We start from the raw sequence: 16591 nt of genomic DNA, 5'->3' as shown, positions 1-16591 counted from the left end.
CCAATATTAGTCAATATGTGCAATCTCTGCAAAGGTAAAAGTCATCTGAATAATTAAACTTTAAAGAGATCTGTAACTAATGAAGAGGTTGCTACTAGCAAACAACTTTCAGTGTTTCATCTACAAATTTAGTGCCTGCTGACCTTGAAGAATGAATTGCCTATGTTACATTACAAAAAAAATGATAGGCTGCTAATATTGCAATAAGGAATGGATGGCAAACCAACAACAAGTTCATAGTTGCAAGGCATCTCATCAAAAGGACTCAGTGCTGCAGCATGCCACCCCATCCTTAAAGTACAACACTTTGTCAGCAATCCCTCTACATAGTGTGGGAGTAGAACCCACAGATTTCTGCATCAAAAGTAAATATACTACCTGTTGTACTACTAACAATCTTTTTAAGTTTTCTAGCACAAACAGTAATGAACATTTGTTAAACAAAACAGTTGCACATTGAAAACAGACTTAGTATGAGCCACAGTAAACTTCTCTTCCCTTGAAGCTCACAATTCCTTGGAAATGTAATGAAGCTCACAATTCCTTGAAAACATACAGAAGCTCACAATTCCTTGAAAATGTACTGAAACTAATAGTCTGGTAGCTGGTGCAGAGGCTCTTGTAACCTGTAACTAAGTTACAGGGTTTAAGCTCTGAGCCTGGTTAAATTAATTAATCTGTCACTCCTAACTAGGACATTTCACACCCACAAACACACACACACACACACACACACAGACACACACACACACACACACACACACACACACACACACACACACACACACACACACATAAAATGCTGCACATTTCAAAAGTGTGTATACTCCCCATTCCAGTTTAAATGTGTGTTCTTAAAGAAGAAATGTAAGTTTGTGGAAGCCCCCCCCCAGCTTGTCCATGTATGCAAAAGCACTTCCCTGACACACAAATTAAGTATTTTCACAAGCAACCATTCAGAAATATGTCCACATATGCACAAGCACCAAAATGAAGCATTTTCCCTAGCAATGTCGTGAGTAAAATGCCCAGGTATGCACAAGCACCAAAATGAAACGTTCACACAAGTGATGCTTGCAGTAAAATCCCCAGGTATGCACAAGCACCAAAATGAAATGTTCACACAAGTGATGCTTACAGTAAAATCACTAGGTATGCACAAGCACCAAAATGAAATGTTCACACAAGTGATGCTTACAGTAAAATCACTAGGTATGCACAAGCACCAAAATGAAACATTCACACAAGTGACGCTTGCAGTAAAATCCCCAGGTATGCACAAGCACCAAAATGAAACATTCACACAAGTGACGCTTGCAGTAAAATCCCCAGGTATGCACAAGCACCAAAATGAAACGTTCACACAAGTGATGCTTACAGTAAAATCCCCAGGTATGCACAAGCACCGAAATGAAATGTTCACACAAGTGATGCTTACAGTAAAATCCCTAGGTATGCACAAGCACCAAAATGAAATGTTCACACAAGTGATGCTTACAGTAAAATCCCCAGGTATGCACAAGCACCAAAATGAAATGTTCACACAAGTGATGCTTACAGTAAAATCCCCAGGTATGCACAAGCACCAAAATGAAATGTTTACACAAGTGATGCTTACAGTAAAATCCCCAGGTATGCACAAGCACCAAAATGAAACCTTCATACAAGTGACTCTTTCAGTAAAATGTTTGCGTATGCACAAGCACAAAATGAAACATTTACTCAAGTGAACCCTTAAGTAAAAATATCCAGGTATGCAGAGCACCAACTGATTTCCCCTCACATTACTGTATTCTCTAAGTAAACTGCTACTTACTGGCATAAGTTCATGGCTATTTACATGCTTAATATGCAAATGACCTCATTATAGATTCAAGTCTGTGAATTGAACTCATACATATACGTGTAAAGCCCCTTAACAGCATAGTCTACCTATTGCTTAAGCATTAAGCATGTACACTTTTGTGATAGGAGGTTGTGCTCAGCAACTCCTTCGCATCTTCGTATGCATGCTGACAATCTAAAATTTGCATATCCACATAGTGACACTTTTTGGGGATCACTGCCATGAAAATGCGAAGCCTTGGACTATGAATAGCACACTTGGCATGTAACAACAGCTTACAGACTCTTCCATGCAAATGACAGACACATAATCAGCATACATTTACAGTTCGATTTACAAAATAAGCATTATATGGCTATATCAGACATTAAGATATGTGTCAGAGTAGGCCTCAATTAACATTTTCCTGCAATATGTTAAACTCCCTGTACTCTTACAAGGTACAAAACTTCAGAAGTGATTCTGTGCATAGCCATTTAGCACCATTGCTTCTCAGTAAACCCTTCTTGATTTAGTTATTGAGTGTAAATGGCCAAAACACTGCTAATTATTCAGACCACATGAGTTTTGCCACAAAGACATTCAGAGCTGAAAATATCTGTCTTAAGAAAAAACACAGACTGTAATTACTGTTCGACAATGGGAGATTAGGCTTGATAAGTGCAAGAAAAGGCCATCTTCATTTGCGTCAATAAAACTTCAGGGTGGATGAATGTGATTAAACATGAGGCCTTGAGATTAATTTCTACTGAATGCACTCTAGGGTGGAATTTTCAGACTAGGAAGCAAGCTACAAAGTTCTCATTCTTTTAACATGCCTGTCATTTTAATTCACAGTTTAAAGGAACCAGCACTCTTTGTAGTGAACACTTGCAAGGTAGATTCAAGATTTTGGTAAAAATATTTTAAATATTTATATGCAGTCAACAACACTGTAAATGTATAGATCAAAAATAATCAGAACAGATGAAAACGCGAACAAGAAAAGTAAACACATTATGAATGACAAAAAATATATGTTGTAAAGCCAAGAAATGCTTTAGTTATATAGATGCAAATAAGTCCATTACTACATAAAACAACAGTTATATTAAGTGGTATAGGAAAATGTGACAATAAAATTTGTAATGTTCTTAGTATTTGTCTTACTTAGTAATGGTTTACTGGGGGTGGGGGGTAACAAAACCTGTAAAATGTAAAACAACTATCAATTCAAGGATATTTAAGTAAAGTAGTTATCTGGGCACTATTTTTTCTGGAAAACTATCTCATTTAATTTCCTCAGAAAAACATTATAGTGAACTCTTGGACTGAAGAAAGAAAATATTTATTTTTGAGTGCTTGTGTAAATTTCCACAGTATTCTGAAGCACTACACAATTTGATTTACAGAAATGAATGGAAGTCAGAATACTGCAGGGGGCGTCACAATATATGGGAACAAATTTTATTTAACTATTGATTGATTGATTGTCATTGTAATGCAATGAATTATTGCACAGCAGACTTGTACAGGAAGTATAAATCAACACTTCAGACTTCTGTAACATAGATAAATAAAGCTCTAACTGCGGACAAAGTAGCATTTGACTAACAAACTGGATGTTGAAGGACCTGTCTGGCTGGCAAACATAAGGTATTAGCTTGCTCCCTGCTTCCTAGGAGACATGCAGAGCATTTTTCTTTCTAATGGACCTCAGGGGTGGGGAAGCAAATCTATTTATTTTCAGTCTATTAACTAGATAAATGGTCTGGTCAAGTGACCCTTTTTAGCCACAATCCAGGCTCTGAAGGGGCAGATGATACAAAATGAGCAATAGAAAATGAGAACAATACAGTATCAAACCAACATTAATAGTGAGAATAAAAGGGCAACAATGCAATTCCAGGAGAAACAGTGATGTACATGAAAGTAATATGAGATTTGTGAGGCACATCGCACTTGAAAGCCATATCATATTTTCAAAAAGTCATTCCATTCTAAATCATGTTGAATCTCAAAATCATTATGAGTGTAGAATAATTATGCATATATCAATAATATCAGTAAACAGCAAAGTGATTAAATTCAAGGTAGTGCATACAATTAACTTGTGTAAAGGTAAACCCTATTACTATTGTTAGTACTTTTAAATTACAGGTCTGATCATTTACATTTTGGGGATGCAATTATAGTGCTTCGTGTACTACACCAGTATAAAGTCCCAAATGTCAGAATTATAGAATAAACAGATAAAATAAAAATAAATATGATTTAACAATTTCCAAATGGTAAATCTAAGTGCAGAACAGTAATAAAACCAGAAGTAATAAAAAACGCATGCACATAGATGAAATCCTGTAATCAGACAAGCAAATAGCCCAGTTAAGGAACCAGTACTAATCCTGATGCAAAGACAGTAGGAGCTTGGTTTTGTTTTAGATTGATATTCCCATTTCCACTTAGCATGCAGTTGAGTAAGTATATGATTTTGTAGCCCTAATGTTAATTTGAACTAAACAGAACTAAACTCATAAATAAGGTCACCAAAAAAATCCCATGGAAAGCTAGCAATTTGATATGAAGACTTGGGCAAGTGAAGTAATTCCATATTCTATAATCATTGAGCTGTGCAAAAGTTAACTTAAGCACAGCAAATCAACTTTAAAATTTCAGAATGGCTGAGGAAGAACATGCACAGATATAATTACATGATGGTATCACTACTTATAAATATTTATAACCCCCCCCCCCCCCCCGTTACTCAGACAAAACAACATCTTCTGTACACAGAAGTTTGGTTCATTTACTGAACAGTCAAAGCAAAAACACCAGAACATGTTAAATGAAAAACTGGATTTGGAATGAAAGCTATGATATAAGAAGTGCCCAGGCAGATAAAAACTAAGAACAAAGACTCAGAAAAAAGTGCTGCTGATAGTTGTATTCAGTAAAATTTATGGCATCCAAGCAAAGAAAGCACAGCAAATGTAAACCCATTCATTAGATGGAAAATGGGCAAAATGAGGGGTCTTCTCCAAAAAATGTACCATATCAATACATGTGATGAATAAAGATCTGATGCAATTCATTGCCAGTTTCACCAGCAGTGAAGAAACTCTCAGACTTCTCTTCCATTTGAATCCAAGCAACAGCACATGTGAAAAACTAAATGCAGAAATGACCCTGGTCAAAACAATTATCATAACATATGGCACCAGTACAAAAGCTTAGCAGGAAGGCCATTTCAAATTAAGGTAGAAGGACAATTTCATTTTTCCATCCATGTTTTGATACTGTAAACTACTTCTTAAACTAAATGTTGTAGCATATTCTTGCATCTGTAAAAAAAATATATATATATATATATATATATATATATATATATATATATATATATATATATATATATATATATATATATATATATATATATATATATATATATTTTTTTTTTTAGCATATCCTTGCATCTGTAAATATGTTTTATTCTTTCTTAAGTGATACTATTCACCCAGGCCATGCTTGCAAATGGTCCATTGAGATCAGTACACTACCCATGTAAACAAATATTAATAAATAAAACAATACACCTTGACTATCAACAAAAGAGCTTGCTTAGATAGCCAAGCTGAACAGCATCTGGGATTTTTGTTTCATCCCATCAGTGAACAGACTCCAATCATAATCAGCCTAATGTAAGTGCATGTAGAAAGTATCACTGTGCTTCGGTCCGGGACATTCTTTATAAAGGTAAACAATGGAGTGACAGTTTTCAGGTATAGCATGTAATACAGGTCCAGAGATGAGTAAAGTAGTCCATATATGATACAGAGTCTAGGACTGTTGCAGGATAAACTGAAGTCCTGTCATTTGGTGCAGTACCTAACAGAGGAGTAGGACAGAGTATGGGGCTATACCTAACAGAGGAGTACAACAGATTATGGGGCCGTACCTAACAGAGGACTAAGACACAGTATGGGACTGTACCCAACAGAGCAGTAGGACAGAGTGTGGGGCCGTGCCTAACAGAGAAGTACGACAGAGTATGGGGCCGTACCTAACAGAGGAGTAAGACACAGTGTGGGACTATACCTAACAGAGCAGTAGGACAGAGTATGGGGACGTACCTAACAGAGGAGTATGACAGAGTATGGGGCCGTACCTAACAGAGGAGCAAAACACAGTGTGGGACTCTACATAACAGAGCAGTAGGACAGAGTATGGGGCCATACCTAACAGAGGAGTATGACAGAGTATGGGGCCATACCTAACAGAAGAGTAGGACACAGTATGGGACCATACCTAACAGAGGAGTAGGACACAGTATGGGACCATACCTAACAGAGGAGTAAGACACAGTATGGGACTCTACATAACAGAGCAGTAGGACAGATTATGGGGCTGTACCTAACAGAGGAGTATGACAGAGTATGGGGCCATACCTAACAGAGGAGTAGGACACAGTATGGGACCGTACTTAACAGAAGAGTAGCACACAGTATGGGACTGTATTAACAGAGGAGAAGGACAGAGTATGGGACTGTACTAACAGAGGAGAAGGACAGAGTATGAGCCAGTACCTAACAGAGGAGTAGGATAGAATATGAGCCAGTACCTAACAGAGGATAGGGCATAGGAGAGGGCAGTATCTAGCAAAGGAGTAGTACAGATTATGGGGTTGTAATTTGATGTAGCATCTAGTAAAGGCACACAGAATAGTGAAGTCTTCCATTTTGGCATATCTTAATTAATTAAAATACAGTTAATTGAAAAGTTTTTAATTGGTCTCCATTTGTTTTTCATATTGCTTTATGGAATGTAAGATGAGCAGTCCCCTTCCAGTACTGAAACAAGTGAAACCTAGATAAAAATACATCTCATATTCAGTAAATAGTTTGATCCATATTCATATGGTTATCATTTCTATATCAGAAGTGTGTCCAGCCTTGTGGGATTGTGCAAGAACAGAAAAAATAATTGTGTCGCCTTATCTTTTACAGTTATAAGTAAAGAATATATGGTTGTGTATAGTCACACAGGAATCTGGTGGATTATAGTAGATTCTAGGCTAACAAAATGCAGACTAGTGCAACAGGTAGGCATAAGACCAGCCAACACTATAGCTGTGCAATATCCTCTGCCAAAACAGCACATGGAATGTTTACAGACTGATACTGCAACTACACGGGGTACAGTACAGTCACACTGTGCAATGCAGCAGATATTAGTCCATTATAAGATACTGAATTTAAAATTGCTACATTGTAACAGTATTCTTGCACAGGTGCATGAATACTGTTACAGAGTGATACAGGAACAGAATGACCTGTGGTACAATACCATAAGCTAAATATCCTATGCAAATCATATGATGTCTGGTGTCACCAGTTTCAACAACGCCTCTTTAGTTTGAATCCTATGGTTAGGTCAGCTAGTGAAAAATGTGAATGAAAACTGGGGACAGTTTTGTAGTTATTTTCCTTTCCTGCTAAGCAGCAAATCCACAATTAGTCACAATACTGTTTGGAGTGCAAGGGATATACGTTCCTGCACTAAAAGTGTGCAGGTTTTGTCCCCCACAAAAAACAAGCTGGTCTAATACAGTCTTAAAAAAATAGCTTCTAATCAGAATAATATATGATCATTTGGCTTTGGGAACTAGTCCATGAACTAAAGCAGATTGCCACATGACAGGACTAGCTGTAGTGTCACACTATCTGTTAAAAGTACAGGAGAAAATATGTTGGCACTGATTAGTACAGGAAGGAATTCAAGATTGTGTTCTTCGCTATTTGTTAGACCAGAAGGGAGGGGATTATTATTGAGTGGTTAAGCTGTGGCAAGGATGCAAAGTAGCCTCTAGCAAACATAGTACCAAGTTTTGAATAATTTAAAAAAACACCATTTATTAAGACATAGAACATAAGCACTTTCATCTACTTTGAATTAATAAGACTTCTTCAGATACTCAAAGATGTCCTCCAAGGGATTTTAAAAAGTCCAAAAGGCCACATGATTTTTCCCTCCAAAATTTTTAAAGGACCAACATTTACATGTTACAATTCTAATAAATGCAAAATGTACCAATAACCAAATATGTATGTAAAACAGTTAAAACAGTGCAAGCCAAGAATGGTGTGATACATATCCTTAAAATCAGTACAAAACTACATTAAAAATGTCAATAAGATAGATGGAATGCAGCTTGAAATAATTAGTGCTGTTAGTTTTTAAGTTTAAGTAAACAAATAATGGCTACAACGTTGTTCAAACCGGGGGGGGGGGGGGTGCCTGCATTTAGCCATATTTGCCACTTAAGTTTTCTTTTTTGAAGCATTAGACTGCACGGTCCCCCTCTAGAATTGTGTAGTAAATGTGTGGTAAATGTTCTAAACTTGCAAATTTACAGTTGTGTTTTGGGTGCTCTGCAATATGCTTAGAAAGCATATCAGTGTGGCTATTCTTCTTGATTTCATATAAATGTTCGTAAATTCTTTGCTTTAACATTCTTTCAGTCTTGCCTTTATAAAAACTTGTACATGACTGACATATTGCAATATAGACAACACCTTTTGCTGTACAATCATAACTACCTGTGATCTGTACTAGTTGTCTATTAATTTTAATATTTTCACAACAAAGAATATCCTTGCAATCATTGCAGTGTCCAAATTTTCTCATAACTGTTTTCCCATTTTTTTGTTTTTTACTTCGTTTTACTTGTTTTTTATTTGTTTTTCAAAAAGTTGTTTGAAACTAACCCCCTTCCTGAATATGACAACTAGATTATCACATGCTTTTTTTGAAAAGTTCCATATTAGTTTGAAACACTTACCAGTTTCTATGCAGATTTTCCTTAAACAGTGCCTGGTGCATATAATATGTAGTAATACAACTACTTCTATAGTTGTTAGCTGTGATACTTGAATTACTTATTGGACTAATGTCTGCAGATGTACTTATTATGTTTTTCTTTTCTCTACTAGAATTGGCCTAAAGAAATTCCTTTCCCTCTTAGAAATAATTTCCTCCACTGAATTATCTATAAACCCGTTAGTGTAACCTCTTTTAAAAAACATATTTTTTAATAATTGACACTCCTCAAGGAAATGCTCATGTCGGGTTATAATCTGTGTAGCAGGGACAAATTGCCCTTTGACAACTGCTTTTTTTTTTGAATGGCGGAATGGAAGCTAGTGCAATGTAGGAAAGAATTAGAATATGTGGACTTTCTAAAAATGTTTCAAAGTAATATTTTTTATCCACATATTTCATGAGAAACACATCTAAGTATGAAATGAGGTTGATGTCAACCTCATATGTAAAACTTAAAAAACTAGTAGTGTAGTTCAAATAGTTTAAAAATACTGGAATGTTGCTCGTGTCATCTTCCCATGCAATAAACATGTCATCCTGGTATCTTGTATATAGGTACCACAAATGTTTAAATGACCTGTTAAAGACATATTTATTCTCTCAAATAATCCTAACTATATTTGCATATAGTGAGCCGCACGCTGACCCCATAGCAACGCCTTTCTTTTTTTTTCAAAACAGTAGGTGATAATCCATTTGTCATATTCAGGAAGGGTATTAGTTTTCAAACACCTTTTTGAAAAACAAGTAAAACAAAGTAAAAACTGGGGAAAACTGTTATGAGAAAATGTGGACACTGCAACTATTACAAGGATATTCTTTGCTGTGAAAATATTAAAATTAATAGATAACTGGTACAGATCATAGGTAGTTATGATTGTAGAACAAAAGGTGTTGTCTATATTGCAATATGTCATTCATGTACAAGTTTTTATATATGCAAGACCGAAAAAATGTTGAAACAAAGAATTTACAAACATTTATATGAAATTAAGAAAGGTAGCACTAACACACTTTTTAAGGATATTGTAGAACACCCACAACACAACTTTAAATCTGCAATTTTAGAACATTTACCACACAATTCTAGAGGGGGACCATATGGTCTAATGCTTGAAAAAAGAGAACTTACAGTACGTAGCAAATATAGTTTAATGCAGCCCCCCTCCCCCCAGTTTGAACAATGTTTATCCATTATCTGTTTAATTAAACTTAAATCCCAATACCACTGAATATTTCAAGCTGCATTCCACCTATTTTATTGGCACTTTTAACGATTTTTATGTATTTTTGTGCTCATTTTGAGAATATGTATCACACTATTTTTGGTGTGTACTGCTTTAACTGTTTTATGTAAATATTTGCTAATGGTACTTTTTGCATTTATTAGAATTGTAGCATGTAGATGTTGGTCTTTTAAAACTTTTGGAGGGAAAAATCATGTGACTTTTTGGAATTTTTAAAATCCCTTGTTGAACATTGTTGAGTACCTGAAGTCTTTTTAATTTTAACTAGATGAAAGCGCTTATGTTATATGTCTTAATAAATGGTGTTGTATTATTGTTTTAATTATTTGACCTCGGGTACTGTGTTTGCTAGATGCTACCCTACATCTGTGCCACAGCTTATCCAGTTTGTTTGCCATTATTGTTTTAAACTTATTATAGGGTACTAGAGCTGACCAACTGCTAGGTTGTAGAACCTACTACAAATGTAAGGATTTGTGATGCTGCATGACTACAGATAAAGAAGATGAGACAATATTGCAGGTTAATTGAGGAACAAGGTGGACTACAGTGTTGTTATATTTCTACTTCTGAAGCTTAACAAGTTAATACACTGTCCCATACCGGAGAAGAAACATATTGGACAGCAATGCTGTAGTACAGAGTACAGATACAAGTACAGAAAGCACAATAATGCTACAGATCTCTAAAAAGCATAAAAGCAGGGTTAGCACTATATTAGATGAATGTAATAGAATTTCTGAAAGTAGTTTACTGCTATTGACAAGTAAAGGAACAAGAACTATAATGCAATATGTCATACAGATATATAAGGGCTTTAGTACAAATGAGGCAGTTTTATGGTTTTCCTGTATGAGAAAGAGTTAGCCTGCTAAATGATTTAAAGAGATTAGATTGTAGAATGTTAGTCAATAAAAAGGATGAAAGTAGAATAGTGGCAGCAGTCACACATGGGTAGCAATGAAACACCCATAACCCTGAAAAATCAAAGCACTATAAAAACAGATTAGGAACAATTACTTACACCATGTTGTGGATAGGTCAACCAGCCCCAGTCTCCTTGATTTGATTTTGTGTCCAACAAATTCACTAAAAAAGAAAGCCAAAAATAATAACAATTTACAGATGTGTCATTGTTCAGGATTCAAAATGTATTTAATAATCAGTGTTATTAAAATCAACTGCAGTCTAAGCAAGTGAAATAAAAATCATAAGGTACAGCTTGATACAAAATGTTCTATTCTGCAGATTATACTTTTCCCTTATATTTCTGCTCCAGCTTAATTTCTGCATGCAGAGTTCTGTCGTATGTATTTGTTTCTTTTTAATAAAATGTTAGCTTCCCTTCATTCTGGAACACCTGCTCCAGTCTTCTCTACCCCAGGCCTCCATGGGAATATACTAACACACATAGTTTGTGTAGCATAAAGACTGTAGTAGTAGGTCTCAGTCTATAGAGGTATTTATTCTCCAGAAAGCTAGGACATTTTCTTTCATTTCTCTGCATTTGCTTTGGATTCATGATAATTCATAGTAGAGGAAATAGACCTTATGGGAAATGAACCCATAAATAACCCATCACTTAACTTGCGTGTGCAACTTTTGTCTTATCCATGTAATAACTCAGTTTAGTTTTAAAATCAGATTCTTTTGATTACAAAATAAAGATGAACACTTCTAGTTGGTGACTATTTCTGTTCATGCCTCCCCACCAGCATTGCTGATAATCAAACATCCCCAAAATTGGACTCAAGATCATTTTTTTCCCATAGTTGTGAGGGTTCCAGAGATCTAATATGGTGAGAGACATTTGGAAATGATTCTTTTAGTCAGACATCATGGAGTTTTTGCTCTGCCAGCAAGCTGACAGACAGAGCACATTTTTGTAGATCCCTAATCTGGCAGTGGGTGGAGTGGAGCTACAAATTACACTGCAGGTACTCCTGTTGCTCTCCCCCATGACTACATGCTCTTGTGCACTGACTAATGAGGATCACTCACTGGCAGTGGCTTGGTGAGCCATACTCCTGCCTGTAGGATGCATAGTATATTGAAATCATTCCTCCAAGGCATTGTAACAGAATTCATCCTGATTTGTACTGCCCTCACCTTCCCAGGATAGGCACACATATCCTCCTTGACATAATCATCAAGGGCCCAAAACCTCTAATTGAATAGAGGCCACTAGGGTCATTGTTGGGGCTTTATCACTCTTTGTCACTAGTGCTGGCTACTTCTGGTTGGTATCTTGGTAATGTGGCAATGTAAAAAGATGTGTTTCCCACTGTGAAATTAGTAATAACAATGGTATGAAGATGGTTAGAAAGTCATTAGTCGAAATAACTTGTCCAGTAAAAATCTGAAGTAACAATCCATAAGAGGTTTAAGTGTGACAGATAAACTGAATATTTAAAAAAAATTGCCAAATCTCCCATTATGGGCCTGCAATGGCCAGTGCTGCAAATCTAAGAGAGTTTCAGATCTGACAGTGACCAGCAACAACTGAATAGTTATCATCAGCTCGAGGTACAGTGATTGATAAATATAACAAGACCATAAATAAGCATCATCAGAAAATACAAAAATCAGTAATATGACTGGTATTTTTTTAATGTCATTAAAGCTTTACAATGAAGACTGGTTATTTGAAGAACAAACACAAAAGAGTAATTATATCCACCTGCAAGGTCCTACAGGCTGAAAACTGTACTGCATTTCTGGGACATCATTTTGATTAAATCCTGCTAGCGGTGCATTTAAACACATATTAAATCGTAAAGAGCTACAGAGTCTTGCAATGTCATTCGTCTGAATGATGTGACAACCAAAGAGCTACAGTGTTAAACATGCTATCGCACACTACAAAAAAAGATATGAAATGTTAAAAACAAAAGCCAGTCCTCGTCGATGAAGCTACCAGCATCCATTCTGATCAGGATTCTGATCAGGATTATGTTAACATTAGGTGTTGATATCATGGGAAGAAATGTTCCCTCTCCAAATATTATTGTGTGTCTCTGGACCTGGAAATATCAATACCATGCTCACCAGACTTAAAGAGATAAAGGCTATTGGCCTGAAGAATGTTACTGCTTTTATGAAGGCTCTGGGGTCCTGGTGGCCTCAAAATATAAGGCACCTAATAACAGAGCACTGAGGCTATCAACATTATCAAGATTTGGACCTCTGGCTGTTAAGGCTGAACAGAGAATCTAAATTTCACCTGTTGCCCATTAATGAGGATTCAGAAAAATGTGTTTTACAGAAAACAGAACTAATGGATTCCAGGCTCAAACCAACTGAAAATATGTAGACATTCAAAGACATCTGATTTCTTTCTGATGGGATTTTCTTTCTCACCATAAATAAGTGTATTATCACCTTGGTTGGTAGAACTTAAATGTAGTGCAGCCTGCACACTGCTGTTGTAGTCTAAAAGCCATGGACTCATGAAAAGGACATGTACTACAGTCTCAGAAATATGACAAAGTTGAGTGTCATTTGGTCAGGTGTCATTCATCTAAGAATTTTCACTGATCCTTACAGACTGTTTCTTGACACCTCAATTTCCTCTTTGATTCCTTTTTCCGTCTATATTGTTACCTCATTTCACACTCCCAAAATTCAGAACTGTGAAATGTGTTTCATATAATAAATTTAACATTCAATGCATAAAGTTTTCTGTATAATATAAATATATTACCTATGTTTATTACAGGCTGTATGACAGTTATGCTATGCAAACTGTCTTATTTGAAACTGTTAATCCTCAGACTATAGACTCCAACTGTACACATTAAACATTATAGCTATTTTCTTCCTTAAGGTGGTAACATAGTTAGACAAGACTGCAAATTGTTTTATATATTTAGAGATTTTCTCCTTGTGACTCTGCTGGAAAGGGACTATTAGATGTGTGGCAGTATCCCAGTCAAGAGATAGCAAGCAAGAAAGAAAGAAAAGAAAGGAAAAGAAAAAACAAATGAACACATAAATAGATAGATTAGTACTAGGCTAACTGCCCTTGTGGGCAATTTTAAGCCTAGCCAATTACCCCATGGGAGAATCAAGCCCTGCACCTTGTGTCTGCAAGGTAAACACCTTAACCATTCAGCCATCCTATCACATAAACATATTTGTATTCTTATTGACACATGGAGGGTCTGGATTTTTTATATTTTGTGATGTTGCATCATTTATTATTCACTTTGTTATTACAGGATTGTGAACTAATGCCCAGTGGTTCATTTTCAGCCATGTCATGGTTGTACAGAAATAAATTAAAAAAAACAGTTGATTTAAAGTATTACAGTAGAATAGACTTTATAATTTTAGAGGCATTAAATAAAAATTCATAAATAATTAAATTTAAATAAAACAAACACATGATACAAGCTAAGATGTTTTGCAAAGCAATATAACATTTAACAAAAGGTATACTGCATATTAGAGGTGAGTCAAACATTGAGTCTTTGTGAACTGTTATAAAGGCTGATGTAGCATTTACATAAGCTGATATAATTATTAAAACTGAAACATAAAGGATAATTATATAAATAGTCAAGATTTTTTTTTTATTTAGTTATTGCTATGGAGATTAAGCTGGTGAGTCATATGCATGGGGGAGCATTATATTCTAAATGTAATGAAAGGAAAAAAACATTTTATGAACTTGCTATACAACTATGTAATGTTAAGTACTTATGTAAGTACAAAGATGTCTGTTTCTTTACATTAAGAGTGATGGCCCATTAGAGTGTAATATAATCATGTATTCATGTTGAGATAAGCAGATGAATTAGCATGTATTGTTAAGTAAGTCTGAAATGTTTGAAGTTTTCATCAGAAGAGGTAGCTGTCCCAGCAAGAAAGGTCATGGGGTTTGGAAATGGAAGGCTTTTTACATGTATGATGTAGAGTATGTATAGTAATGTTAAGAATTTATAGATGTTGTGGTTAATGTGGACACTGAAAGGGTGGATTTTATCTATAGTCTGAAATGTTTACATTGTGTAACCTTTTTATGCAAAATCCTACAGGAGATGGATACAGTTGAAAGAGTCTGCAATTTAAATTTACTGTGAGTACATAGCAATATGAATTAGTTTCAAGTATGGCTATTGTTTTGGTAATGTTACTTGTTGAGATTTTATGTTTGTATGGGAACTATCACTAACTGTCCACATAACTAAATCAGCAGCATAAAGGGTTTGTATGATATAATGAAATTATGTGAGTTTGTCTGTACCTTCAATATCTCTGCTGGGTTGAGAGACACCCATCAATTCTCTGTTCTTGCAGCTATCTAGCACTTACTCTAAGTAAGTCACCAATGTTTTGCACTGGACAAAAGCTCCTTATAGCCATTCAGACAGTACAATTGACAGAGCTGTCATCCTTTCATTGTAAATTAATAATTCACAGCACTGGTATGGGTTATTATGGGATATGCTACTACCAAGTGTCAAGATCTGATTCCTCAAGATCCACTTTCCAGAATAAATGTTCAGAACAGACAAGAGTAAATCTCAGAATAACCAGCTTTTCCCCAGTAACAGATTATTGAAGTCACTGATAGTTCACTGAATTACTAACAGCTGGACCAGTGCAAAGCTTGTATAGTAATATTTGCTGCTTGTATTATCAATTATTCTTGCCCCATTTCAGCATCCTTGACATCTGTAATTTCTGGAATTTATATTTCTAGTCTCCTTTTTCTACCTCTTACAATTCTTCTAATCTAAAATAATCATGCCCTATTTGCAATTTCTTTTCTATTCTTTTCCTGTTTTTTATGACCCAGTACCTTATTTGGGTATTTTGCTGAGATATGTATTATTGTTAATGAGAAAATGTTTAGGAAAACTATATTAATTTTAAAGAGTGTATTCAAAAGGTAAATCATTTACAGTTTTTTGCTTCCAAAACACTTGCAGATGTCTTTCCTACATCGCACCACTAAGAATGCTTCTTCACCCCCTCAAGCTATACCTCAACAGTAATTTTGTTTACCTTACATAGACTTTCTTGACTGCACATAGAAGCACGTTGTCTGACATAATATGAGGAGTGCCTTTACTCACCACTTGACTGCACATACAAGCATAGCTGTCTGACATCATATGAGGAGTGCCTTTGCTCACCACTTAACTGTACATACAAGCATGGCTGTCTGACATAATATGAGGAGTGCCTTTGCTCACCACTTGAATGCACATACAAGCATGGCTGCCTGACATAATATGAGGAGTGCCTTTGCTCACCACTTGACTGCACATACAAGCATGGCTGTCTGACATCATATGAGGAGTGCCCTTGCTCACCACTTGACTGCACATACAAGCATGGCTGTCTGACATCATATGAGGAGTGCCCTTGCTCACCACTTGAATGCACATGCAAGCATGGCTGCCTGACATAATATGAGGAGTGCCTTTGCTCACTACTTGACTGCACATACAAGCATGGCTGTCTGACATCATATGAGGAGTGCCCTTGCTCACCACTTGACTGTAGATACAAGCATGGCTGTCTGACATAATATGAGGAGTGCCTTTGCTCACCACTTGAATGCACATGCAAGCATGGCTGCCTGACATAATATGAGGAGTGCCTTTCCTCACTACTTGACTGCACATAC

At 35.9% G+C, this 16591-nt stretch overlaps 1 protein-coding gene across 1 annotated transcript in view; it reads right to left on the bottom strand.

Annotated features, from left to right (window-relative positions):
• EPHA8 (EPH receptor A8) overlaps nt 1-16591 on the bottom strand; it is a 2987396-nt gene that overhangs the window by 2577433 nt on the left and 393372 nt on the right. Inside the window, exon 2 of the mRNA XM_044061766.1 lies at nt 10976-11040. Coding sequence (XP_043917701.1) covers nt 10976-11040 — 65 coding nt within the window. The remainder of the gene's footprint in view (nt 1-10975; nt 11041-16591) is intronic.

Source organism: Protopterus annectens, chromosome 2.part0 (genome assembly GCF_019279795.1).
Source record: "Protopterus annectens isolate FY-2018-M chromosome 2.part0, PAN1.0, whole genome shotgun sequence".
NCBI classification, from domain to species: Eukaryota; Metazoa; Chordata; order Ceratodontiformes; family Protopteridae; genus Protopterus; species Protopterus annectens.
Note: the sequence above shows the minus strand (reverse complement) of the source record. Positions and strands in the feature narration are given on the sequence as shown.